General features: G+C 44.2%; 2 protein-coding genes across 4 annotated transcripts; both read right to left on the reverse strand.

Annotated features, from left to right (window-relative positions):
- Nucleotides 1-98: 98 nt before the first annotated feature.
- ciita (class II, major histocompatibility complex, transactivator) lies at nucleotides 99-13,468 on the reverse strand. 3 transcript variants are annotated; one of them, XM_079746140.1, is made up of 19 exons: nucleotides 13,414-13,468; nucleotides 13,104-13,199; nucleotides 11,673-11,729; nucleotides 10,640-10,678; nucleotides 10,398-10,472; nucleotides 10,057-10,290; nucleotides 9,608-9,649; nucleotides 9,184-9,282; nucleotides 8,725-8,942; nucleotides 6,939-8,317; nucleotides 5,981-6,466; nucleotides 5,449-5,616; nucleotides 5,022-5,093; nucleotides 4,819-4,899; nucleotides 4,587-4,670; nucleotides 4,049-4,132; nucleotides 3,776-3,859; nucleotides 2,850-2,933; nucleotides 99-2,345 (listed from the first exon to the last, which is right to left on the reverse strand). In XM_079746140.1, the coding sequence occupies exons 2-19, from the start codon at nucleotides 13,120-13,122 to the stop codon at nucleotides 2,270-2,272; spliced, it is 3,381 nt and encodes a 1,126-aa protein (XP_079602266.1). In that variant the 5' UTR covers nucleotides 13,123-13,199; nucleotides 13,414-13,468; the 3' UTR covers nucleotides 99-2,269. The 3 variants fall into 3 exon arrangements, with proteins under 3 accessions (XP_079602266.1, XP_079602265.1, XP_079602264.1); XM_079746139.1 differs by having other exon boundaries at nucleotides 10,057-10,308; XM_079746138.1 differs by having other exon boundaries at nucleotides 10,057-10,314.
- Nucleotides 13,469-14,164: 696 nt separating this feature from the next.
- On the reverse strand, nucleotides 14,165-21,971 carry nubp1 (nucleotide binding protein 1 (MinD homolog, E. coli)). The gene is made up of 11 exons (XM_079746284.1): nucleotides 21,874-21,971; nucleotides 21,272-21,376; nucleotides 20,762-20,895; nucleotides 19,183-19,251; nucleotides 18,812-18,844; nucleotides 18,629-18,719; nucleotides 18,370-18,524; nucleotides 18,161-18,271; nucleotides 15,633-15,819; nucleotides 15,182-15,256; nucleotides 14,165-14,532 (listed from the first exon to the last, which is right to left on the reverse strand). Exons 1-10 carry the CDS (start codon nucleotides 21,926-21,928, stop codon nucleotides 15,204-15,206), a joined length of 993 nt encoding a protein of 330 aa, XP_079602410.1. The 5' UTR covers nucleotides 21,929-21,971; the 3' UTR covers nucleotides 14,165-14,532; nucleotides 15,182-15,203.
- Nucleotides 21,972-24,988: the final 3,017 nt, after the last annotated feature.

Consider the following 24,988-nt stretch of genomic DNA (forward strand, 5'->3'; position numbering starts at 1 on the left):
TGCTTAATTTAAAGACTGAAGGTTATAACACATTCATTACATCGAAGATCATAGGTGATTTTATAAAAACACATTTGAAATCAATTATATTAGCAACCTCATGGGTAAAAAATAATTTATTGCATTTATTTAAGTGTCAAAATACAACAAATTTCAACAACATTTTACACAAAAAATACATTGTACCACAGTGTTGCCCGCAATTATAGCCATCTTACGGTACTGTAACAGACAAAACCAATTTAAAAGATTCCAAACAGTCAGTGAAACTACCAATGTGCATAGAACTTCATAACCAGAGCTTCATCAACATTGGTGATCTATCGAATGTGGTCATCTATAGTTCAACTACAAAAATGGTCAAATGTATGCTGTAGTCTTTGTATGAAGCCAACTACTTTCGCGTTTTTCATAGTTAGATATGGTAACTACAAGTCCTTTAATAGGTATTTGAGGTAGTTCAATGTATGTCAAATGAGGATATATATTTTGACAGGCTCTTCATCCAAAATATTAAGCGATCTTTGAGGTCTGCGCCTCAATCTATTCACTTCTAATTATGTTTTGAACATGATCTTGAAAGGTCACCAAGTTCAATCTAAAGCAAGTTACAATGCATGCTTCTCATCTGGAGCCAAGAAATACTTGGTGTCCATCTTTTTTTTCCCCATTCAGATGATCTTCTCTTCATGAATTCACTGCACACTGTTGACAAGCTATCAATACCATATATCACTGTACCTTAAGCCTTTTCTCTTGGCTCTATATCATTTTATATGAGAAGCATGTGTTCAGACTGGTTGGATTTTGTCTACAAGTGTCTGCTTGGCTTGCTTCCCATTACTGGTGCAGCTATCTTTTAATAAAACAAGTTCATTATGGTCTACAGCTCACAAGATGTGCTGCCTACAGCCTGTCCCTAATCCTTTGCACATCACACTATTACTCTTATTATTATTCTAATAATTACTGCTGCTATTCCATTTCATCCAGACAATTTCTATTTGTTTCAATGATATTGTGTTTCATAGATATTAAAACTTGTTTGCTGCGGCTGGTTAATATAAAACAAAAAACAAATAAATAGCGAAAGGCTTAGAAATAACTTCTAACATTCTCCACAGCAGCAAGGCCTGTTTCTGGAAACCGGGAATACCTAGTGCCAGTTAACTTCTTACCAAATTAAGATTACTGTGATCTTCTCTGTGGTATTTAACCGCACTATGTTTACAAGCTCTTTGTACCGTATATCACCGGGCCTTAAGAAATTTCACTGGCTGTATTTCTCACCATTGCATTTTTGTATTAATATTATCGCACTGCAGTGTTGAGACGAGGAAGCAATGTTTGAAAGTATTCAAACACTAAAGTCAAACTCAGGTAGGTTTTATAGCAACCAACCTAACACACTCACACATACATACAGTTGATATACATATTCACATACAATTCATGTACATATTAAAGATCCAATGGCATGAAAATGTCAATTTATGAGGTTTTCCAACATTAATATGAGTTCCCCTAACCTGACTATGGTCCCCCAGTACCTAGAAATGGCGTTAGGTGTAAATGTAGCACTAGGTGACCTGCTCTGCCTTTGAAAAAACAAAGCTCAGACGGAGCTCAGCTCCATTTTTTTTCATTAAAGCTAGAGACACCAAAACAGCTTGTTTGGGGAAAGCTCAATGTGCGACTGGCTTGTAGTGGCTGTAATTCTGCACCACGGCTGAATTTCGGGAACGTCTTCAAATACTGTATTAGGGGCCCACTAATACCTATATTAAAGCATCCATAAAGTACCATGCCATGGGACCTTTAACATCCAGACAGTGCATTGACCTTTTATCCTGAACACAGTTCATGGACCTATTCACATACAGACAGTGCATTGACCTTTTATCCTGAACACAGTTCATGGACCTATTCACATACAGACAGTGCATTGACCTTTTATCCTGAACATAGTTCATGGACTTATTCACATACAGACAGTGCATTGACCTTTTATCCTGAACACAGTTCATGGACCTATTCACATACAGACAGTGCATTGACCTTTTCACATACACACACTAGTGCATAGACCTATTCACATACAAATAGTACCTGTTCCTATTCACATACAGCCAGTGGATTGACCTATTCACAGTGCAAAACATGCAAATGCTTGAAATGTTCACTTTTGGTTATCTTGTGGTCCAACCCCAAGGCTAACAGCCAACATTAGAGCGTAGGTAAATCGAAGCGGTTCAATGTCTGGTGTGTTCTAATGGCACACGATCCTGCTGTCCTGTTTCTGAAGTCGTTCAAATACCGCAAATGAGATACACGTGTTCCACATCCTGGCAAAACGACAACAGAGGGAGAGAGAAAGCGCTGGTTTAGCAACTTTCAATGTTGTGCTCCTGATTATTTTACTGCTGCTCTCAATTGTATTATCATGGCGGCTTTAAAAAAACAAAAAAAACAGGATATTATCTTTGGCCATTCGATCCTTCAGGTTTCGATAAGGGCATGCAAATGGACCGACCACGCCAGATGATCGATTAAAGCTAGGGTAGGCAATTTCTGAGAAGCAAGCCAAAGCAGGCGAGATTATTAAAATGATCGAACATACAGAGGCAGGTGCAGTAAACTGGAAACAGATATTCCCACAGCACATTTCACTCACCTATAGCTGACAAACGGCTCTGCGTCTCTTAACAAATTACACTCAAACAATAGCTCTTAAATCATTGTTTCATGTTGTCTTCAAAGACAAATTACTTCATTGGTGGGGAGAGAAACAACTAGGATTGTACGTCATTGTTCTACACATTCATTGTTGATGCACTGTTCATTCTCACCTCAGGCTTTTCACAGAGGGACATCTCTTCAGGGCGGCTCCAAGGCTCTGGGCCCCAACATCCGTCAGGTTGTTGTACTTCACACTAGGGACATTTAATTATAATCAATGGTTTCGTTGAATGCATCTGCAAGAACAGAGTTGCCGACTAGACTTGTATTTGAACATTTATATTTTCGTTTTGGTTCTACTGGAGAGGGGCTTTTAATGATGTACACAAAGATTAAGCTCACACCCAAGCCTCTTGTGTGCTTCTAAATCTAAAGGTAAACTGACAACATCACAACACTTGCTTCCCTATTACTTCTACCTAAAGTGATTTAAAGTCAAATTCTGGGTGTGGTTGAAATCCTTATTATATATACTTTAAGGACAAATCTCTACAGGACTTAAAATGGCTTATGTAAATCCACATCCTGGCTCTCATCTAATATGCCAGGATCTTTGATTATTCTTATGTCGCACACCTCTAGAAGCTCTCTAGAAACCCATAGACTTCTGATTACAAAACAGTTAATAAGTACAGACACTGTATCCATCATTGCGTCTTCTGGCAGCTGTGTTGTGCACTGGCTAGCTCACAGGCATGGCTGTATACCCAAATAAGGCTTTTTTCCACATTTGCATATGTCCATGTGACATCAGAAGGTTGGGCACTGGCACTACCAACGTGTGACGCAGCATTGAATAGAGGTACTGCGGACGAGGAGTCGTAATGCCAAAATACTAAATCAAGGCTTTGGAGTGTGGCAAAAATAAAAACACTCCCTGGTGAGCATCCAAAATAAATGAGCCACAGGAAAAACACTATTTTAAGGGGATTGTGTTTGTCTGAGAGTGTACAGACATACTTTGCGTGCCATAAAGGGTAACATTGTCAATGCAGCAAAATAATTCACATGAAGTCAAATGTAAGCTGATCCTTACTCTAGGTCAGTCAGAGACACCATCAGAGGAAGGACTGTGGCCAGCCAGTGTGCACCAATGTCGGAAATGATGTTACTGTACAGACTGAGAGAAAAACACAAAACAACACACAGACATCAGAACATCAAAAGACATCAGATATCAGATGACAGATCAGGTGTGTGTGTGTGTGTGTGTGTGTGTGTGTGTGTGTGTGTGTGTGTGTGTGTGTGTGTGTGTGTGTGTGTGTGTGTGTGTGTGTGTGTGTGTGTGTGTGTGTGTGTGTGTGTTTACCTGAGACAACGCAGTGAGGCTGGGTTCCTCAGGACCAGAGACAGCTCATGCATCCCTATGTCTCCAATACCATTCTGGGATAGACTAAAACAACAGACACATGGTCTCAGTTCTGTCAAGGTCACAGTTCATTTCACCTGTAACAATCACCACTCACAGTCTGATTCGCAAGCATGCACAAGCTTTAACATTAGGCTGCAAGATACGGACGTAACGACATGGTGGCAGGACCGCCTGCTTGCCATAATAAATATCAAGGTACATCAACCGGCCGCCATTTTTGTTTGGGCCAACAACAACAACAAAATTACAGCCAAAAAGATGTGGGGACACAAATACATAGTGATTGACCGACTCAATGTTTGACGAATCAAACTTGGATGTGAAATCATGTAGTGTAGGCCAAGCATCATAAAACCGAGCTTCCACAGAGTTATCTTTGCAGAACAAGTGTACTCTTAGAAATAATCACAAGTGCTCATTACTGACACCAAAGTGGCCACTGGCGACGTGTGGCCTGGTTTAGGGTTAGACGTACTTTAGGATCTCAAGTTGGGAGAGAGAAACCAGAACCACAGCCAGTGCCACCGCTCCTTCATCTCCTAGCCCACTTTTTTCCAGACTGCCGGTGAGAGGCCGCAAAAGAAAAAGCACACAAAGAAACACAAACACACAAAACATCCTATTACACAAACGCGAAGAAACAAACATCGATGCACTGCAATGTCGCAAGTAACAAAGGGAATGTATGTGTTGACACTTATACTGACTCAAGATGGCGTAGGTTGTGGAGGCCTGGCAGGAGTGACCACAGCTTAGGCAGAGCCAGGGTGCAATCCTCTGGACCTAGCCTTTAGGGAGGAGGAGTACCTTCATCATCAGCGTTATTACTAGCACCATCATTTGATTCATTTCATTGACAACCTCTGTATCCCAAGCATGGCTTTGTTGATTGATTGCACAGCCTTCTTACTCAAACTCCAGCTTGTGTAGTTCCTTCACTGCAGGAACCCCGGACGCCAGAACCGAATCTGATTGGCTGGAACTAAAGGAGAGCACAGCCTTCACTTCATAAACACAGAAATGACATATTATACCTTTAATGTTGTTGTTTAATGTATTGATTCATGTATTTATTGTGTGATCATTGTATCATTATATAATTGTGTTGGAGATCAGTAGAACTCACAAGCCCTTCCACCACATCAAAGCTTGTTCTGGCTTGATTCATTAACTAAGATTGATATCAGTAAAGACAATTGGAAATATTTTTTTATTGAACTCGAAGTAGACAGGGATGAGTAGGTGAGAGTGTTTGAGCCCTGCTCCAATACCTTTGAGAACTAAAAATATAAAGAGAAGTGTGTAATTAAGCAGTTTGGATCATTGTGGCATATTACCTGTCAGTCAGTCTCCTGTGCATTCTGACCAGACGTGCTAGGTCATCAACATGACACACCTGGGTAGCCTTTGGGTTCAGCTTGAATTTGGACATGGCTCCTTTAAGTTTAAGCTCCTCCTTTTCTTCCAGCTCCTCCCACATGGAGATTACATCTGCAGTGCATGCCCTGAACATCGGACAAGAAGAGCAGTAGCTGTTTTTTTAACGCTCGTTACCGTTCATTTTGATTCCTTAACTCTGAGGGTGTATGGGCTTAATGGTAAAAGGGTAAGGCCTTTTCAAAGTTAACAAAAGAGACTCACAAGCTGATAACAGAAAGCTGCACCCCTCACATAATCCTCAATGGCCCAACTATAACCACATCCTCAATGGCTCAGTGAAGGGTTAGATGTCTCATTTAACGACACACCAACACTGTTTGCCAGATGGAGCAGAACAAGAGGGTCCGTAGTTTTCTGGCAACTACCCTAACCCTAACCTCCTCAGCAACCACTACTGCCCATTACTGCCAGTTGCAACAGTATACATACCTGTACGACGCAATGTTGCTAAGCCCCAGTAGCGACAGAATTCCAGACGTCCGTATCCCAGTATCCTCAAGTCCCAGGCAGAACCTATGACCTCCCGTCCCACCTTCCACAAGTTCCATAACTTTCCCCACCACATACACATCTGACGGCAACATCCTCACTCCCCGGAAGCTCATTTCCTTTGGGATGACCCCGGCGAGCAGTGTGCCCCATGGGGGGTCTGTGCTGCTGATGCCGGTCTCGTAGATGTAGTGGCACACCTCCAACAGGTGGGCAGCGCTATGTTCAGCCTGGCCCAGGTGCTCCTTGAGGTATTTGACGAGGACGGACTGCTTGGAGGGGGATTCCCCGGAGACACTGGCACACAGAAAGAGAGTCCCGATGGTGAACCTCTGCACAAGGTCCAGTTCCTCCTTGTGGGCCCGTCGCCGACCCCTCCTAAGGCCCACCTGCATGGGGAAGGTCTTCAGGATTCCAGACGTTTTCCTAAGGTGACAGAAAAACAGAGAGAGAGAGACAAAGAGAGAGAGCTCTTACCCTTATCCAAATACTGCAAATGTGCCACAAACCACTTAAATAAAAAGGGATGAACCTCAGACATCGAGAATCTACTTCTAATTATGTTATTAAGGGTTATCAAGGTTTGTATTAAGCATCAGAAAAATATTATTCAAAACAGCGAGAGTGGGGATTCAGGCCCTACCCATAGAACTATGAGTCCTTTCAAGTCTATAAGCTGACTTTGAGATGTACAGTAATTATCTTATTTATGTTAAGGACAAGATATTCGATAAGTGTGGATTAGATACATCCCTGTGTGATATGTTATGATTATTTCATATGTTTAGATTCTGTTGTCCATCACTTTGACGTCTTTGTGGAGCAATATCAATGGATTAATTTAAACAACCTACAAACAAATCTCCTTTATCGTTGGAGCTCTTAATTTCCAATTTACCTTGTGGATGATATGTGAAGACCTGCCAGGAAGCTCTGGAGGAAAGGGTTCGACCATGACAGAACGGGGCTTCCATCACTCACATCCTCAAAATCCTCATCACTCTTCATCCTTCGTCTGGGGTTTTTCCTTCCTTCGCTCCACCTTCTTCCTTCTTCTCCTCCTGCCTTGTCCTCTTTATCTGCACTCTCCATCTGCCCTGCCTGCCCTCCTCCCTCCCTCTTCCGTCGTGAGTCTACCTTCGGCTTCCCCCCTAGATGGAGGGAGTGGAAGAGTTCAGCCCTCAGGCCGACCTCCCTCACTCTAGCCGTGAAGCCTCGCCCTGGAGGAAGGACAAGGTCATTCTGTTGGACCCCTTCCCACGCCAAACGGCTCAGTTCAGCCAACAGCTCTTCCTCGACTCTTCCGCCATTCGATTTTATCTTCTTTTGCTCCGACGTCCCCTTCTCTTTTACTTTGTCGTATGTAGTTCTGGCCTCTCGGTTGCAGGAGCGGGTAAGCCTCTTTTTGTTGACTTTCTTAACTTGGACGTGTTTGAGACTCCTGCGTACGGCACTTTCGAGCTTCACCTGTGAGTGGGCCGGCGACGGATCGTGGCGACTCCTGTCCTCGGACTGCTGCGCCAACTTTAGTCTCAAGGCTCGATGGCAAAGTCCACTGAGTGTGTTGGGAAGGGTGTCGCAATGATCGCTATGTTCCAGCACAAAACATACCAGACGAAAGAGGGCCGGGTTCCAGCAAAGGCTGGACATATATGGACTGCTCTGTAGCCGGGTCAGGGCGGTGTTGTGGCTGGTCGGTTCGGTGAAGTACCGGGAGAGAGCTCCATCTACCTCTGTAGGGCTGAATCCGCAGAGCTCAAAGAGACTGTCAGCCCAGCGCCTGAGATTGCCGGTGGCTCCTCTTGGCCGAGCCGCGATCATCAGGGTGCAACCGGGCAGCAGAACCCTCTGGAGCAGGGCGGAGTATAACTCCCTCACGGTGAAGGCCTGTTTCCTGGCGTCCTTCTGGAGGTCAGCCACAAGGTTCTTGTCAAGAGCCTGCAGCAGAGATTCCAGGTGCCAAGCCTCTTGGAAACCATCGAAAACAACGAGGACACGTTCGGTGGCCGCAGCAACATGACTGAAGACCTGATGGGTGTCCAGGCATAGGGGTGTCACCGGGAAGAGACCACCGAGCAGCATAGTCGGCAGACTGAAGGTGGGCTTGGTTAGAGCAAGGCCTTTACCATCCAACACGAAGAAGAAGTCAAACTGGGGGAAGGAGCCAGTGGACCAGTCAAGGCCCAGGCTCCGGATCAGGGTGGTCTTCCCTGTCCCAACGTTGCCAAGGACCAATACCGAACGGTTGGGTTTGGATCCAGCTGAGCTCTCAAAGATCTGAGGAATTGACAGAGGAAAAGAGGCACATGTTGATTTGCATGATTACATGTAATCCCAACCAAACTGACTGGCCCCTGGCCAGTCAATATGCAACAGTCCAGGTCCCGAATTACTAAGTCCAGGGCCCGAATTACTTTTTTAAGTCAACCCATGAGCTGAAACATTGTAGATATTGAGAACATAATAGAAACCTTTCACAGTTCTGACCAACACTATCTCTAAAAGCCACCTATACCTTGCTTATCCCAACATAGCAACTTATAAAAATGTCAAATTATGAACCTTCAAAATGTTACATTTTAAAAAGTGATAGTGTTGAGGTGCCAGAGTGATAATTTTTTAAAAGCTTAAATTTTATGAATGCCACATTTCAGTTTTCAACATGTAATCCTCCAGGACTTCACCTGGCTCCGCCTGAGGGAGGCCTGCTGCCTGGCCGTGTCTCCCATGAGGGCCAGCAGCTCCTCCAAGCACGCGTTGCCCTTCTTCTTCAAATGCAGGATGTCCCTCCGGACCAGAAGTGTGTCCACGTAATGGGAGCGCAGGTTGAGACCCCCCTCCATTTGCAGGCAGGTTTTCTCCATCTGAGCTTTTGCCTTAATAATATAATCCTCAACACGTTCTAGGGGAATAAGACAGCGGTTATAACATTCGCTTCACAAGCACACTGGGATTTCATTTGTTGCCAAGCCAATTATATTGTATCCTCAATCTCTACTACTATTACTAGGTAATAAATCAATAATGGCTGACTATAATAATTTATACTTTTTAGAACACAAGTACAGGTTGGCATGAAACCCTTTGAAACATTGCTCCCATCTTTATTCCAAAGAGGAAATGAGGCTGGACGTTGGACCCACCAGTGGTGGGGAACTGGGTGGCCAGGCCTGCCCCAGCGTCGCCTGAGATGGACCCTTGTGGAGTGGATACCATGAGGAGTGGAGCTGCCGCATCGCTCGCTATACACAGAGGGACACCTATGTTAGGAACACGCCTTCCATCTGTCATCCACAGAGGCAAAGGAGAGCAGTATGGTGTTGATTCGTGTTGGGCCCGTATATCGGGGGTAGAACCAGGCCTTACGTAGATTGTAGATCACATTTCAAACATCTTTGACTTTGCCGTACTGCAGGATATTTGTTTAGGTTCCCTGTTATCAGCGACAAAGATAATGTAGTGGAGTGCAGCAAAACATCACATCTACGACGTCTTTCCTTTGCACTCCAGATTGACGTTTTCAAAATCCATGTGTTTTGTTCAATGCCATCACTTGTCTTTACTCACCAGGGGAAGGAGTCAGGACAGGGGGTGGTGATGTAGTGGGCACTGTGTAGGGAAATACATGTTGAAGAAAGAAAACAACGTGGTCTCATGTATACCTTTACCTTTTCGATTAGTATGAAAAGGACAGGTTTCAACAACCTTAAAACATACAAGAGTACAGCATGAAACATGAAACCTATCTGAGGCACTGAATCAACTTTGTAATCAAATAAAGATTGTTTTCTTTGCAGTTATAATTAGTTATAAGCAGGACACCGCTAATAAATGAAAGTCCTGAAAGGTATATTTGTTCCGCACTGCAGACTTCAAGACCAGGCCAAGACAATATTGCAGTAATTTAGCTCCATCTGGATCCATTTAACAATTCATATTAGTATTCAAATATCCTGCAGAGTGCTCACACAGAGTCACATTATATACAACTCCTCACAAAGCACCAAAGCACTCACTCAAAATGTATGTTGTTGTGCTAGTGGCCGAACCGGACAGTGCAAGGGCAATCAGGGAATGCTGAGAAATGGTCAAAGTGGGATGCTGACATCCATCTGCGTGGCCCATGGTGATGAACTGAACAGGCATCTGGAGGGATGGATGGAGCTGCAGGCTACTTGAGGGAGGTGTGGAGGTAGTTGATGCACTCTCTGGATTGGATGCCGGAAACACTGCATCCCCGCCTGCAAGATCTGCTAGCATGGTGGGTTCTGTTCCTTCAACACAAAGTGATTCCTCTGCAGTAATGTCACTGTTGCGCAAGTAAAGGGAAGTAAACTAAAGTGAAAGAAATGCTTACTGTTGGCGTCTGGGGTTTCTTGGACTTCTGTGGAGACAGAGTTGCTCTTGGCCAACTCAAAGAGGGCATCTTGGTCTAGGGTGAAAGAAAAAGTTGCTTGTGAGTAATGTGTTTCGACTGTGTGTGTGTGTGTGTGTGTGTGTGTGTGTGTGTGTGTGTGTGTGTGTGTGTGTGTGTGTGTGTGTGTGTGTGTGTGTGTGTGTGTGTGTGCGTGCGTGCGTTGCTGGGACATTTCCACTCACCTGTGAATGTAGCCAGGAATTCTTCCATTTCTTCAACATCTAGGTAAGAGGAGAGGAAGATCATGAAGAACATGATGAAGGCAAGTGTTGTAATATCAAAACAGTTGTAGTATAGTCTCTGCTTTCTGGTTACCTTACACCACGTTAATCATATGAGATTTCACTCTTCAACTAAGTTCTGCGGTATGAGGACTTAGGACCGCATATCCGGGACCCAATTATTTTTTTATAGATTTAAATACTACTTGTCTAATAACTTTTAGTTATAAGGTACCTGTAGTTTTTTCACCCTAATACTACTGAAACTGCCTCCTCTTTTGCTGGAAAATCCTACTCCTGTTGGTAATTGTGGGGGGATTGGGCCTGATTGCGGGCACCTGCTCGCAATCAGGCCAATCAGGGAGTGTGTATGTATGTGACTGCTTTGTTTGTAGTAGGAAGGATGGGGAGCAGAGATAGAGAGAGGCGATCGCTACCAGAGATCGCCACAAGCGGTCACAGGAACGCACCCTGTGACCGCTTGGAGCGGAGTATAGGTTACGTTTCATGACCTGGGGTTTGTCGGACTGCTGGGCGATCGCCACCAGGGATCGCCAGGAACACATACCGAGACCGCGTTGCAGCGGAGTTATAATTTATGTTTACGGACTTGTGTTGTGTTGAACTGCTGGGGACCGAAATAAACAGTCTTTGGATTACAAACGCAAACCCGGTGTCCAAGCGCTCAGTGAACCCTGTTACAGTAATATCTAGCACTTTTGGATTTTAGCATTCAAATGCTGAAGACGCAATAGAAAATGAAGTTAGATTTTTAATTCACCCCAGTCAACTAAAATGAATGTACGGAATATAATTGTACAAAAACATAAAATGTTTTAATCATCGCGGATGTGAGGGCTACGGTAAGACTAAAGTCGACACCATTTCGTGCAGACTTTGACCGCTGAGACAATTAAAACACAGAGCAGAACTTGAGGTTAGCTGCCAACCATTGTGGACGATAGGGATGTTCGCTTTTGTTTGTTGTGTTTACCTGGAAGCTCTTCGATGTCAGAGGGATGGTTCGAATCTTCTCCATGCTCCCCATCCCCTAATATGAGAGAGGGAAAGCCTTTCATTCAGAATGAGGGGCTTCACTTTCAAACCATAAGCAAAGCTACCTCAGACCTTTTTAGGCTCAGAGTTAAAGACCTTAAGGGGATGTTGGAGGGTCTCACCTGTCTCAACAGGCTTCCTTGGCCACATGTAACGACATGAACGCTAAGCCCTAAAATAAGTAATACTTCATTCAGAAAGTTCAGTCTCATTCTTTATACGCTACATCGAATATCAGGGGAAACCAACCGGAAGCTGCAAATGAAGTCTAAACCCATAAGCACGTCCACTGTGAACACGCACTAATCATTTGGATGATGAGGCTGCTGGTAATGCTTAAACGCTCAAGACAATACACACTCGTACTTAAATAGCCAATTCAATGCCAGCTTCAACTTCAACTTGACCACAAATGCAACTTGGAGTAGCCTTTGCACCAGCAGACTAATGATACAATTTAAACTCATGAATTGTAAATAGTAATTGATCAGACTACAGTCCTGTTCCTCTCCATCACTGCGACCCCTTACCCTATCCAATCCAAGTTAGAGAAGGGCTATAATAAGTTAGCATATCTTTATTACTATAGCACCTTTCAATTATATTTATCTAGGTATTTTTAAGTGCTGAACAAAGAACCCACCCAGCACACAACGTCTTTTGGACGTTGATATCTGGGCTAAATCCCCTCTAGCCCAGATATCAACGTCCAAAAGACGTTGTGTGCTGGGTGGGAATAACAGCAATAGCAGAGCAGTATATACACAAGGAACATCAGGTAAAAGGTTAAAGAAGGTCAAAAATTAAAGGAAACTCAAGATAGTCAAAACATTATTCATTAAAGGCTTACTGTGCCGTTTCGTTTGCTACCTCTGCCGAATACAATCCCTTCACTAACTTCCTCCAATAGCAGTCGTTGAGAAGGCGCATTGTGTTGTGACATTATTTTCCATTAATATATTGCAATATTTTTCACATCTATTAATTTTGGCGGTTTTATGTTACTTTTTGAGCAATTGTATTCTTAGTTTGTTAGGTGTGTGGGCTCATCACGCTTTCTGTGTTTTGGTATTATTTTAAGACCTCATTAAAAATATTTGTATATGTAGACCTATGCAAAAGCACGTGTGGGAGATTATTCCCGTTGTATTTTGTACATCGAATAAAAATATAAAACATGAAACTGAAACTTATAGATACTTTCATAATCAATTCACATACGAGTAGGCTATATGAAATGTCTCGATAAATAATAAATTTACAGTGACGCAGACTGGACAATGACAGGTCGCGCCAAGGGAAGACACCGAGCGCTACTGACCACTAGCGCCTGCTGCGTTTATGTGTATGTAATGTGTAAGTTTATCACCTGCCGGGCCGTCCTGCATGGCTGCGCTATATGCTCGATCCTGTATGTTGTCATCCGGCCGCGGCGCTCCCCTCCGATGCTGTCCTCAACCGAACCCTGCAGAGGCGCGAGGCAGCGCGGCAGACACAAACACTGGGCTACTTTCGCTTTCCTTTTAGCTAAAACGGCACGTTTATAGATATGTGGAAAGAAATGTAAACTTAGAAACTATTGAAATCTCGCGTATACAAAAAAGTGTCAATCATCGTGTCAATGGGTTCGCATTGTATTTGCAGCTCACGAAAAAGTCAGACTGATAGTGGTTACTTACTTCATACTTGTAGGATGGGAGGGTGTGGGTGAACGGCGGCGTAGCCGTATATGGCTGTTGGGCTGGTAAGTACCTAACCACCGTTCCATTGTCTCATAGGAACACCGGCCCCCCTCCTAGCGATACAAACCGTCAAACCGCACCACCTTGCCAATATTCATGCCAGATAGGTGAACATGAACACAACATACCCCTTGACCCTGGACGCTACCCCTTCTAGGCGACATGATTATAAAAAATCGGATCATACTCTTAAAATAATCAAACACCCGAATCCTGGCCCGTGTGTTAAAATTGTTCAATGCACACTATTAAGGTTGCTGTCATTTTTGTCTCTATATATATGTATGCTGAGTGTGTGTTTATGGCATGGACCGATAATATTTAATTTTGAATTGTAAGTTAACATAAAAATATAATATATATAAACTATAAACTAAAAAAAGCGGAATTCCTGGAAGGCACCGCATTAACTGAAAACGAATTTGAGGAAATTCTGGCTTAGCCCTCCCGGAGAATCCAACCCCATTAACACACTCCTTATAACATTGACAAGAAAAAACATTACTACCAATTTAGTAACTACGCTTGATGATCCAATTAGACCTACTTTATGTACCTCAAGCTGAGTCATTTCAATGGGTAGGCTTAGTTCTAATTGTCAAGAGGTATAGGTATTTTATTTTGATAATTTGATTTCATTTGACAATTTTCGGGATAACAGTCCGCCAAAAAAATGAAGCTAAATAAATTACATAAATCATACAATATCTTTATTGATCAGTAATTACAGGTGAATCATACAAAAAAAACAACCTATACACAAATTCATATAAAAATATGAAGTATGCTAGACATAATTAAAGAGACATAAACACTGGTGCGTGTCACTTTAGGACACACTGATCAAAATGGATTCACAGTCAGCAAGTATCCTTAAAAAACATTTACCATCCATGTAATAAAGGAATGTCCATATATCCGTTGATTGCTGAAGGTTATCGATGAGTCTCGTCTCCTCTCGGCCAATGACTGAGCTGCACTGCAGTCCCCTTCTACTGAGTCCATCGGCCACGTGAACAGGAATCTCTTGGATAGCAGGGTATCAAACCTCGGGTCCTGGAACAACATATATTCAATAGGGCTGGGTAAAAATATCGATTCATCAATACACAGCAATTTATTTGTTCTCGATTCAATTTCGATTCAGAATTTTTTTGAAATCAATTATTTCCATTAAAAAAAGAAAGAAAAAAGCATACTCAGTCATTGTAATCTAGAAGCGAGTTTGCCTAAATATACATGCCCTTTTACATTTGTCCATGTTACGATTATTACTTTTACGCTGCAAGTTTAGCTCAGGAACAATACTATACAATGGTGTATTCCCTTTTTGCTAGTTAAAGCACAATGAAATGGTTAATTCATTTTGAAATGGTTAATTCTAAATAATATTTAGGTATTTTTGTCATCTGCACGTATTATTGAATCGATATCGAAGCAATTGGATCAATATCGAATCGAAATCTAATCGAATCAAGACCTAAAGAATCGAATTGAATTGAATTGTGAGGTGCCTGGCAATACCCAGTCCTAATATTCAACCAATTAATTCACAGCAATGCCAATGCTGCGATGACACCAACTCTGTCGGTTGTTTAAGAATGCATTGCCATGACGGAAGCCAATGCATTGCCAGGACGCCAATCTTTTTTTTTTTCTGGCGTTTGGTTTAACATGTGTTTCCACGTCATCGTGTGTTCTTTACCAGTGCAACAGGGCCCGCTGTGTCAGTCCATGCTCTGCTCCTCTGTGACGAGGTTGGAACAATATTCCTGAATGCCTGGAGAGAGCGAGAGAGAGAGAGCGAGAGCGAGAAGATGACCAAATGGACCCGTTCAACTTGTGATTTTGATGGTGCTGCATTTCTACACAACTTTTTCAGGAATTAGAGTTCCGTTGCTCGTACTTCTTGAATAAGTAGTGTGCACCTATTATTAATACAAAGTCACAACAGATGGTCCGAGATGCAAAAACCTGCATACTATCATCTGGGTCGGCCCCATGCGGCCATACCCAGGAACATACAGCCTTGTCTTCCCATCAGGATATCAGACACAAGCTAGAAGTTGTACATTGAAGACCACCGTGAAACTCTTACGGTCGGACGCTCTAGGTGTGAATTGATATTTGATGCGAGCCGTGTTCGTGTGACTCACTCTTCACAATGCTGTTATAGGCCAGGGCCGCGGGGGAGTCGGGCACCTCGGTGAGGAAGGAACGACCCTCGTCGCAGCTGCGCCCGATCCTGGGGTCAAGGGGCACCTTGCCCAGCAGGCGGAGGCCCAGCTCCTCGCACATACGCTCAGCGCCCCCGCTGGTCGGAGGGAAGATCTGCGATGTGTTCTGGAGCAGAAGAGTGAGACACGGGGGGGGGTCAGAGGTCATTTTCATGGGGTTCTATGCATGGCATACAATGCATAAGATATATGTACATTATGTTATCTTATGTTGTATGCATGATAAAATATGCATTAAGGTCAATAATAGAACTGTGACACGGGTCTGATAGACATGGAGAAAGTGATGGGAGACAATGAAACATGACATACGTTAATTTTCTCTTTCTCTCCTTCAGAAGGGTGAGCAGCCTCGCTACCTACCTAGAACTGACACATTTTAGCTAAAGGGCTATATAATACTACCAAAGTTTGTTACAGTTACTTCACAGCGGCCTTGTATCGTATAAAAATACTAGTGCTGTCAGTTTAATGCGTTATTAACGGCGTTAACGCAAACCAATTTTAAAGGCGTTAATTTTTTTTAGCTCGCGATTAACGCTCTTTTGGCTTGGCAAACGTTGTAGTTTTTTCACCTGCTGTCTAGCAACAACTAGTCAGGTTAGAAAAACTCCATACCGGATCTAGCTACACCGGAAACAAAACAACAAGCACGCCGCACAAACTTGTCGGGGCAAGCAAGGATACAGGTGAAAAACTCCTTAAAAGTGTGTGTGTGTTTGTTTGTCACTCTGTTCGAGCCTGCACGAGAGTTCAATGTTGTCATTAGCTGTTACGTCTTTCTGACCAATCGCAGTTCAAGGCCCACCTGGGCTGTACCACTTCGGGCGGGGCCGCTCAGTTACTCCCCTCTAGACAAAATCAACTTGGTTGCGACGTTGACAGATTGTATGTGTTGCGTGTGTAGAGTGAGTGAGAGGTTGCGGGCGCACAGCTCAGGCTGCCGGACGGCGCTGCAAGGAACTTTTATGAACGCAATATTGTTATCCCGCAGCAATCAGCCCGACAGCCCCAAAACGTTGACGGCCCACCGTGAATTCTCCAGACTCTCCCGATTACCATTTCGTCACCATGTGTGTGTGTGTGTGTGTGTGTGTGTGTGTGTGTGTGTGTGTGTGTGTGTGTGTGTGTGTGTGTGTGTGTGTGTGCGTTATTAGATAGACTGGTAATGTTTATAGGCCTACGTAAGGTAGGAATATTCATACTGGTTTAAATAATAAATGTTATAGTATTTCCCATCTTTGCTGAGCAAGAGTTTTGTTCGAAAGTTCAGTGATTGAGACAAATAAAGCCCGGGCTATTGAAGTTTTACGGTAGGCCTACCACTGTCATCCACCTACCGGATGTCAAGTGGACCGGGTTGAATTCACTGCGGGTCTCTCTTCTTATATCCATCTTACCAAATATATTTTATTACCGTCCTTCTCAACACTCTCTGATCTCACTAAAAGGCTAGCATCACGAAATCAAGGGATATCTAGAATAGAAAAGAATGTGAGATTAATCGCGAGTTAACTATGACATTTAGGGCTGTCCCCGACTCGGAATTTTCTGAGTCGAATCAGATCTGCCTTTTCAGTCCAGAGATTCGACTGTTCGGCGGCCATGTGGGGCAGGTCTTTTGGAGGTTTAAAAAATGAGTTTTCTTTCTATTAACACTCTGTTTTGGTCGGCTATAGGCCTTTTATATATGCTTGCGCGTTGCGCTCATTACGTTCTCACCTGAACAGTTTTCTGTCAATCAAACTCGTCTGAATTGTAGCCAACTTATTCCTGTCGGGTTTTAATTAGGCTCCTGCCCATAATGCGTTCCGATAATGAACACGGGGCTCATGTATAGGCTAGTGGTTAATCCACTATATGAGCCCCGTCTTCACGATCTGATTGCATTTATTGAGCCCGAAAGAACACACAGCGCTGTGTCACCACACTGACTGCGCTCCCAGAGAAAATATAGCAATAATGTAAGGGGAGACAGCCGCTTCCCTCTGCGAGATTCTGTCTAGCAAACAAAGTTACAATGAATCAATCGCCACAGTGACATGGACAGTGTCTAAATAAAGCTTCTCTTTATTATTATCATTAGAGTTATGATGTAAATGGTGAATTTTAAGCCTGCGGTGGCATCTGTACGTGCAGTTCACGATTTATTTTCAGCACCAACTGCCGCTGCAGAAGAATAATAAAAAGTCACAATAAATGCGTTGATTCAAACCCCGCAGTCGACTCAGATTCTCTGAGCCGACGGCGGGGTTTCCCGACTGATGATTCGAATCATCGACTTTCAGGGGACAGCCCCAATTACATTAATGCGATTAATCACGATTAAATATTTGAATCGCTTGACAGCACTGAAAAATACATATTGAGTAAAAAAGGTGGATGACTGAAAATGAAGGACAGAGGGGGCGGGGGCGGGGCACTAGTGTCCAAAGGGCACCAATCACCTTGCACTTGGGGCAGACAAAGCCACTCATGTTCTCCACCACGCCTATGATTGGCAGCTTGACCTTCTGGCAGAACCGGATCTCCTTGCGCACGTCCTGCAGTGACACTTCCTGAAGGACATCAAAGAGAGAAGAATGGAGTGTGAGTGTGTGTGTGTGTGTGTGTGTGTGTGTGTGTGTGTGTCTGTCTGTCTGCGTGCATGTGTTACCTGAGGTGTGGTGATGATAATAGCCCCATCAATACCAGCAGAGCTCAGGTACTGGACGATGGACAGATGCTCGTCCGAGGTGCCAGGGGGCGTGTCCACGATGAGGTAATCCAGGTCCCCCCAATCAACATCCCTCAAGAACTGCTTGATCATGCCTGATTGGTCGAACAGGGGGGCGGCCACAGAGAATAACTGGTAGGTATACACACACACACTTTCTGTCAGGAATCAACGTGTATGACTCTGAACGTGAGAGTACCGTTTTTCTTGGGCCCTCTCCAAATGACGGCGTCGTCAGGGCTGCTGAGCAGGAAGCCGATGGACATGACTGCCAGGTTCTCCTCCACGTACTGGGAGACCAATCAAACGCTGAGATTTAGCACGGAGAATCCACCATTGAGAAGACGTTGTTACAATTTCAGGGGGGATGGGAATGACTCACCACAGGGGACCAACCCGAGCCACTCTGATGGACCTGGAGGTAAAACGAAGAGGTTAAGCTCAGCTCCGTTCCAACTAGGTGGGTGCGTGAGGAGGTTCGAGGGGGTACTACTAAAATATTTTGATTTGAATTGTTCTACCTAAAATTCATTTCATTCATTCACACATTTTAAGTATATTTCAATAATGATGGTAATTGTACTATATGTGATCTCATTGAGGATTTTTTTGTAATTTAGATCATACCATTTCCATCCGATACATAAAATCAAAAGAGTACAAAATCTAGAAAACTATGTTGACAAAGAAACAAGCTAAGCTTGTCAGGCTGGACTGCCGTGTGCATGGTCGTGTGGGGGTCCGAGCACTGACCTGTTCTCCGTCCAGACCCATGATCCTCGGGATAGAGGGCCCACAGATGTCCACGTCGAGCAGGGCCACCTGGCACACAGGGAAGACGGAGTGAGACGGAGGGAGACACATCTCACCACGGCAGAGTTAGCTCAGGCACAAGCATGTGGCCTTCATGCACTGGATGCCCTTCTGTCCCAGTGATTTTCCCAAATTAAGTATTCAGTGAATACCCTCGTACTTAATTCATTGAAACTGTGCATTAAAGGATTATTATTAGGGATGCACCGATGTATCGGAAAAACAGCGGTAACGGACGATATTCGCGTTTACCGCCATCGGCCTATCGGAAGATAAGATGACATTCACCGATGGCAGTGGCCGATGTTTACATGTTTAATGCTTCCTCTTCTTGAAATGTCACTGTCATTTGCTGTAATTTTCTTTCTTGATAACAACAAACACAATAACTGCCCCTCTGTCTTCATGATGAGAGATAATAAACCAGACCAAGGCCGTCCTCATTATGGTCCATAGAGGGATTTGTTACTTAAAGTAATGGACAACAGAGATCTGTAATTTACTTACAATTAAAATATTAAGGTTGATCTGGGTGTGCATTAAGCATCCGAACCTCACGTTCGAATCCTCCATTGCAATCTCACATAATTCCAGGTTATCTAACCGAATATTTGGTAGATGTGCAGTGAATACGTCAGTGATGTATGAAGACAGACTATGCAGCAACAATTGCCGTACCATTATAACCTAAAAAAGGATACGCTATTCAGATCAAGCATGATTTTAGTCTGTAGACACACTTTACCATTTTGTCAGTAGAACATTTAACAATGAAACAATAAAGCCTGAACTTCCTGTGACAAAAAACAAATGTTTTGCATCTTATTCGTTGATGGCTAGCATACTCACCATGACTTGCAAAATGCTACTTGCAATAGCTGCAGCACTTTTTGTGTGACATTTCTACAATGTTGAGCTATTAAAATTCCTTCTTTAACCTTCCCTGCGGGCTGCTCCACCAAAAGCATAAAGTAACATCAGTTTGAGTTAGTGTATGAGGGGGCAAGCAGTAGCATGCTGCTGCCAAAGGGAGACTTCTATTGTTTTCATGGCCAGGGGGGTACACACTCGCTAAAAGAAAGTGTGTTTGCATTCTACAAACGCACCTTGGCATGCGTCGCAGCATCATCCATTGGGACTGATTATGTTAAACACAGAACAGAACCTGGAATCTTATGTTCAGACGTGTTGTCGTTCTACTATGTGACCCTGGTGCGTCTGGTGTGAGCCGCTATACAATGAAGCTCTGCCGTAACCAAGTCAAACTCAGACCAGGAGTGGATCTGAATGATGCATCGCTAAGGGATGTCTTGGGATGTTGTATTGAGATTGAATGCTGTGTAGCAGATAGGCAACGGTGGATGCTCGGGTTTGTAAATAGTCATCTCAGATGTCCTTCTACTCAACACTTTGTCGAGTTCAGTGCACAGTGGCCGATTAAGTTCATCTAGAGATAATGTTAATGTTGTTTTTCACATTTATTAGTATAAAAGCCCAGGCAGGCCGTACTCCCCCTCACCTCCTTGCTGGCGTCGCTGGCCAGGGCATGGGCCAGGTGGGCGCTGAAGGTACTCTTCCCCACCCCGCCCTTCCCAGACAGCACCAGGAGCTTGTGCTTCACCGTGAGCATCTTCTCCGCTATCTCCGCAATGGCTGGTGGGACAGAGAGGGAGTGGGTTAGGGACCTGGTGGGTTGGGCCCTCAAAGAAAACTCTCTTTTGCCTTTTAAAATGATCAGACGTCATGGACACAAAGCTTACGCAATTTTATGATTTTGATTCATTTCAATATGAAGCCGTTGGCGGGCCAATTATGTACTTAGGCTTACGCAGCAATCGAAGTTGCATCTTCAATACGTCTTGGGTGCATTCAAACAACAGGTTACTGATGGTGGAGCACACTGGTTAAGATTACGATTAAATAGGATTTATGATCAATAACGGCACAATGCATATGTACCACTGACAACAACGACTGCATTATTGTTAGAGTGAAGCCCTATAGGCCGAAGAAAGAGTCATTGTCTTACCGGGGTCAGGAGCCTTGGTGGCACCAGAGGCACATAGCGTCTGGTTCGGACAGCCCTGGCATGCGGAGCTCTGCCCTGCCTTTTCACTGGTAGTCCCAGGACAGTCTGAAAACATTTGAATAAACATTTTTAGAGAAGCCAGATGAAGTAAACTGTAGGGTTAGGTAGACCACAGAAATATTATTTTAGACCCTTGAATAAAATGTATAAATAACTTCATACGTTAGAGTTCATGTGTTTTTAAAACGTGAGTTAAGCTTCCTTGGTAACATCATCCTCCTTAGAAGCAAGCCATCGTGAATAACTGTTTAGCTCATTGACGACTGGCCGAATTTATTTCACATTGTAAATGTAGGTTAGGCTATTATTCAATATATATACACATGTATTACAGGTGTATACTTCAAAGCAAGCTTCAACAATAACTTTCTCGAAACGCTTGGAGATGACGCAAGAGAAATGACATATCGCTATATTTTGCTGATCTGTGAAACCGACAAAGTAAACTACAAAATGCTACAAAGTTATTTAAAATATCCTAAAAACAAGAGACGCTCTCCTTTGGACATTAAATAATACAAACAATTGCATTTAATACTCACGTTCTGGCGCATTGCTGGGGACATCGGACATAATTGAATCCCTGTCCTCCTTCATAATTCTTCCCCTTCAAAAGTTCCTGCTACGCAGGAGAACGTCCTGATAAAACAAGACCCAAAAAGCTGCACAGTCATGGGCAATGACTAAGGAGGAGCGTTTGTCGGTTTTACCTAAATAGCCTACTACTTTATGTTACTTAATATTTAGAAACACAGAAAATATTTTAATATACATATTTTTCTAATATTTATAATATATTGTTTATATATTTGTTTTTGTTTTACAGGCGCTATATATGTACCAAATTTATTTTACTAAATTATAAATCAACCATTATCTCATCATAGATTAAAGAGACATGTTAAATGGCAATGTTATCCATAGAAAGGTACCCTACGTTCCGGGTCGGAACGTTTGTCTTTGTTTTGGCTTGTGTGTTGTGATCCCGATCCTCCGAGTACCCTGGGTTGCCAGATATGAAACAAATCGTCGTCATGATAAATGACATTTTTTCTTCTGGTTGACCAAGGTGTGGGAAGGTCTTTGTATGCAGATGACGGGGCTTTGAGGATAAGAGGCCGCAATGTCTCATTTGTGAAAAGCTGCGGTGGGCCAAGTGGAGGGATGGACGAAACAATGGGGATTCAAACTGTCTGGCAAAAACTCGGGTGATCTGTTTTTCTAGACGACATAAAATAACACCCATATCAATAAAACTGTATGAACAACCCCTCGAACAAGTCTGAGAATAAGAAGAATCAAGTTAATGCTTGCATACTGGGTTATTTCAGGGGCACTGTGATACACATCCTGCAAAGAGCGTTTTGAAAGACTGCTTTTGAAAGGGAACACAACGAGTCTCATCTCATGAGTTTTGGACGGGTTGGTGATGCAAAAGCAGCAACTGTTGGGTTCTGTCAACTACAGTACAGTTCCAGATTCATCCTCATCAATTCCTCCCTGGTTATTCCCCTTGCCAAGTGTTGACCTCAATATACAGCTGGAATTGAAGAATAATTCCAAACATCTTCCAGTGTGTCACATAGTCAAGAACTATTTTGATCAACATTTCACAAACTCAGTATTCATTTTCCCAGATGGCTCCAAAGATCCAGTCAAAGGGAGAGCAGGTGCAGCAGTATTCATCCCGGCGAGTGATACTTGCATTAAGAAAAGGGTATCAGACCATGTATTTGTATACACCACAGAGCTGTTGCCAGTGATATTGGCATTACAGTGGATAGGAGAGAAGGAGATACTCAATACAGTTATTACTTCTGACAGTTTTTCAGCTCTATCCAGCATTAGATCAGGAAGGTCGTCATTTAGAATGGATCTAATCAATGAAGTATTTCTTATAATGTACAGACTGCAAATGAGAGCATATTCACACCTTTTATCTGGGTTGCTGCTCATGTTGGTGTGAAGGGAAATGAGCAAGTGGATATTCTGGCCAAACAAGCACTCAAGATATCACATGTAGACCTACAGGTTCCTCTGAGCAAAGCAAAAGTAAAATCCTTCATCAGGACATATGCACAAAATACATGGCAGAAGCATCGGGGCATGAGTGAAACAGGTAGACATTTGTACAATATACAAAGACACGTTGGTGATGGGAGGAAGGTGGGCTTCGCGCAAGCGTCCCCCACCACCACCACCACCACCTGACCAACGGGTATCTGGGACAAGCGGCCGCTGCTGTTTCCGGTGTGGCCAGCCTGGCCACCTGGCCCGTGACTGCCCCACGCCCGCACCCCGAGACGGAGCACTTACGGCGGAGGGGCCCAGTTAGGCGGGGACAACCACTCCACCTTCCCCGAGGTCCGGGTCGCACCAGGGCCGGGTCGACGGTCTCCCTTGTGCGTCCTGGCGTCCTCCCGGGGGGGGGGGGGGGGGAACAGGAGGTTGTGCGCGAGTTTTGGCTCGCCGACATCCAGGACCCTTGCATCATCGGCCTGGACCTGCTGACACGTCGGGGGGAGCCCGCGTGGACGTGGGCGGGGCAGCCATCGCCCTCGGCACCGAGACCGTGAGGCTCCAGTCCGGGCATGGGGAGAAGAACTGGGCCGCGCATCACCGGTGGTCTTGACACTGCCACCGAGACTCTGGAGAGTCCATGTGGAGTCTCTGGCTGAGGGGCCCAGGCAGCCCGGCCATCAGCACTGGCCCCTTAACACTCAGTGTTTCGGGGTCGTCAGGACGATCAACGCCTTAGGTTGGGGCTGTATGGCGACTGTGAGTTTAAACGCCGGTCCAGAGTGCCGCAAAGGATCCTGGGAGGGTTCAGACCATTATTAGTTGGACCTTCCCGGGGCCCTCCTGGGTCCTTTACGGTACTGACATTAGGTGGTTGCAGTGGTTTAGTTATTAGTGGACACCTAGGTGAAGGTGGAGTTGGGGGGGGGGGAATCAGGCACCGTCACCGAGATGCTTAGGGTGCTGGGAAAAGCCCGTGTTTGTTGTGTGTTCTATTGTGTTGTGAATAATAAAGGCGGTTCCCTTTGGCGCGAGAACTGCAGTTCACGTCTGAAACGTGTGTCTCCCATGTGGTTCCTTCACTAACGATACACTACTTTGAAAACATTTGAATTTATTAATTTTGAAACCTAAACAGATTGGGTGCAGCTGTGTCCGCGTGCTTGGCAGAAAGTCAGTTTCGTTCCCGGTGGGTGTTGTTCTTTGCCAGGCCTGCACTTAGTTACCAATCCTGTTTGTGATATTCGTGGATAGGATATTGAGGCATAGTCAATCATGGTGGGTTGGTCTGAGGATCTCATCACTGCTTTTCGCAGCTGATGTGGTCCTGATGGCATCATCGGCCTGTGACCTCCGGCACTCGCTGGATCGGCTGGCAGCCGAGTGTGAAGCGGCTGGGATGAGGAACAGCACCGCCAAATCTGAGGCCATGACTCTCAGCAGGATACCGGTGGATTGCCTACTCCGGGTAGGGAATGAGTCCTTAGCCCAAGTGGAGGAGTTCAATTATCTCAGGGTCTTGTTCACGAGGGAGGGGACGATGGAGCGTGAGATTGCCCAGAAAATCGGAGCAGCGGGGTTTTGAAGATTAGGTTGATGAAAACCCAAATAAATGTATTGTTCCCTTACTTGGACTCC

Source organism: Pollachius pollachius (genome assembly GCF_949987615.1).
Source record: "Pollachius pollachius genome assembly, chromosome: 11".
Lineage (NCBI taxonomy): Eukaryota > Metazoa > Chordata > Actinopteri > Gadiformes > Gadidae > Pollachius > Pollachius pollachius.

What these genes read in the sequence shown, in the direction of transcription:
- ciita (XM_079746138.1), bottom strand. An exon ending in CACAACAACATACATTTTGA is followed by an intron (nt 9,650 to 10,056) that starts GTGAGTGCTTTG and finishes TTCCCTACACAG; the next exon opens with TGCCCACTACATCACCACCC. An exon ending in GCCTCACTGCGTTGTCTCAG is followed by an intron (nt 3,860 to 4,048) that starts GTAAACACACAC and finishes TTTTTCTCTCAG; the next exon opens with TCTGTACAGTAACATCATTT.
- nubp1 (XM_079746284.1), bottom strand. Translation starts at nt 21,928, where the DNA reads ATGAAGGAGGACAGGGATTCAATTATGTCCGATGTCCCCAGCAATGCG. An exon ending in CCCCAGCAATGCGCCAGAAC is followed by an intron (nt 21,377 to 21,873) that starts GTGAGTATTAAA and finishes AAATGTTTTCAG; the next exon opens with ACTGTCCTGGGACTACCAGT. An exon ending in GCTCGGGTTGGTCCCCTGTG is followed by an intron (nt 18,720 to 18,811) that starts GTGAGTCATTCC and finishes TTGGTCTCCCAG; the next exon opens with TACGTGGAGGAGAACCTGGC.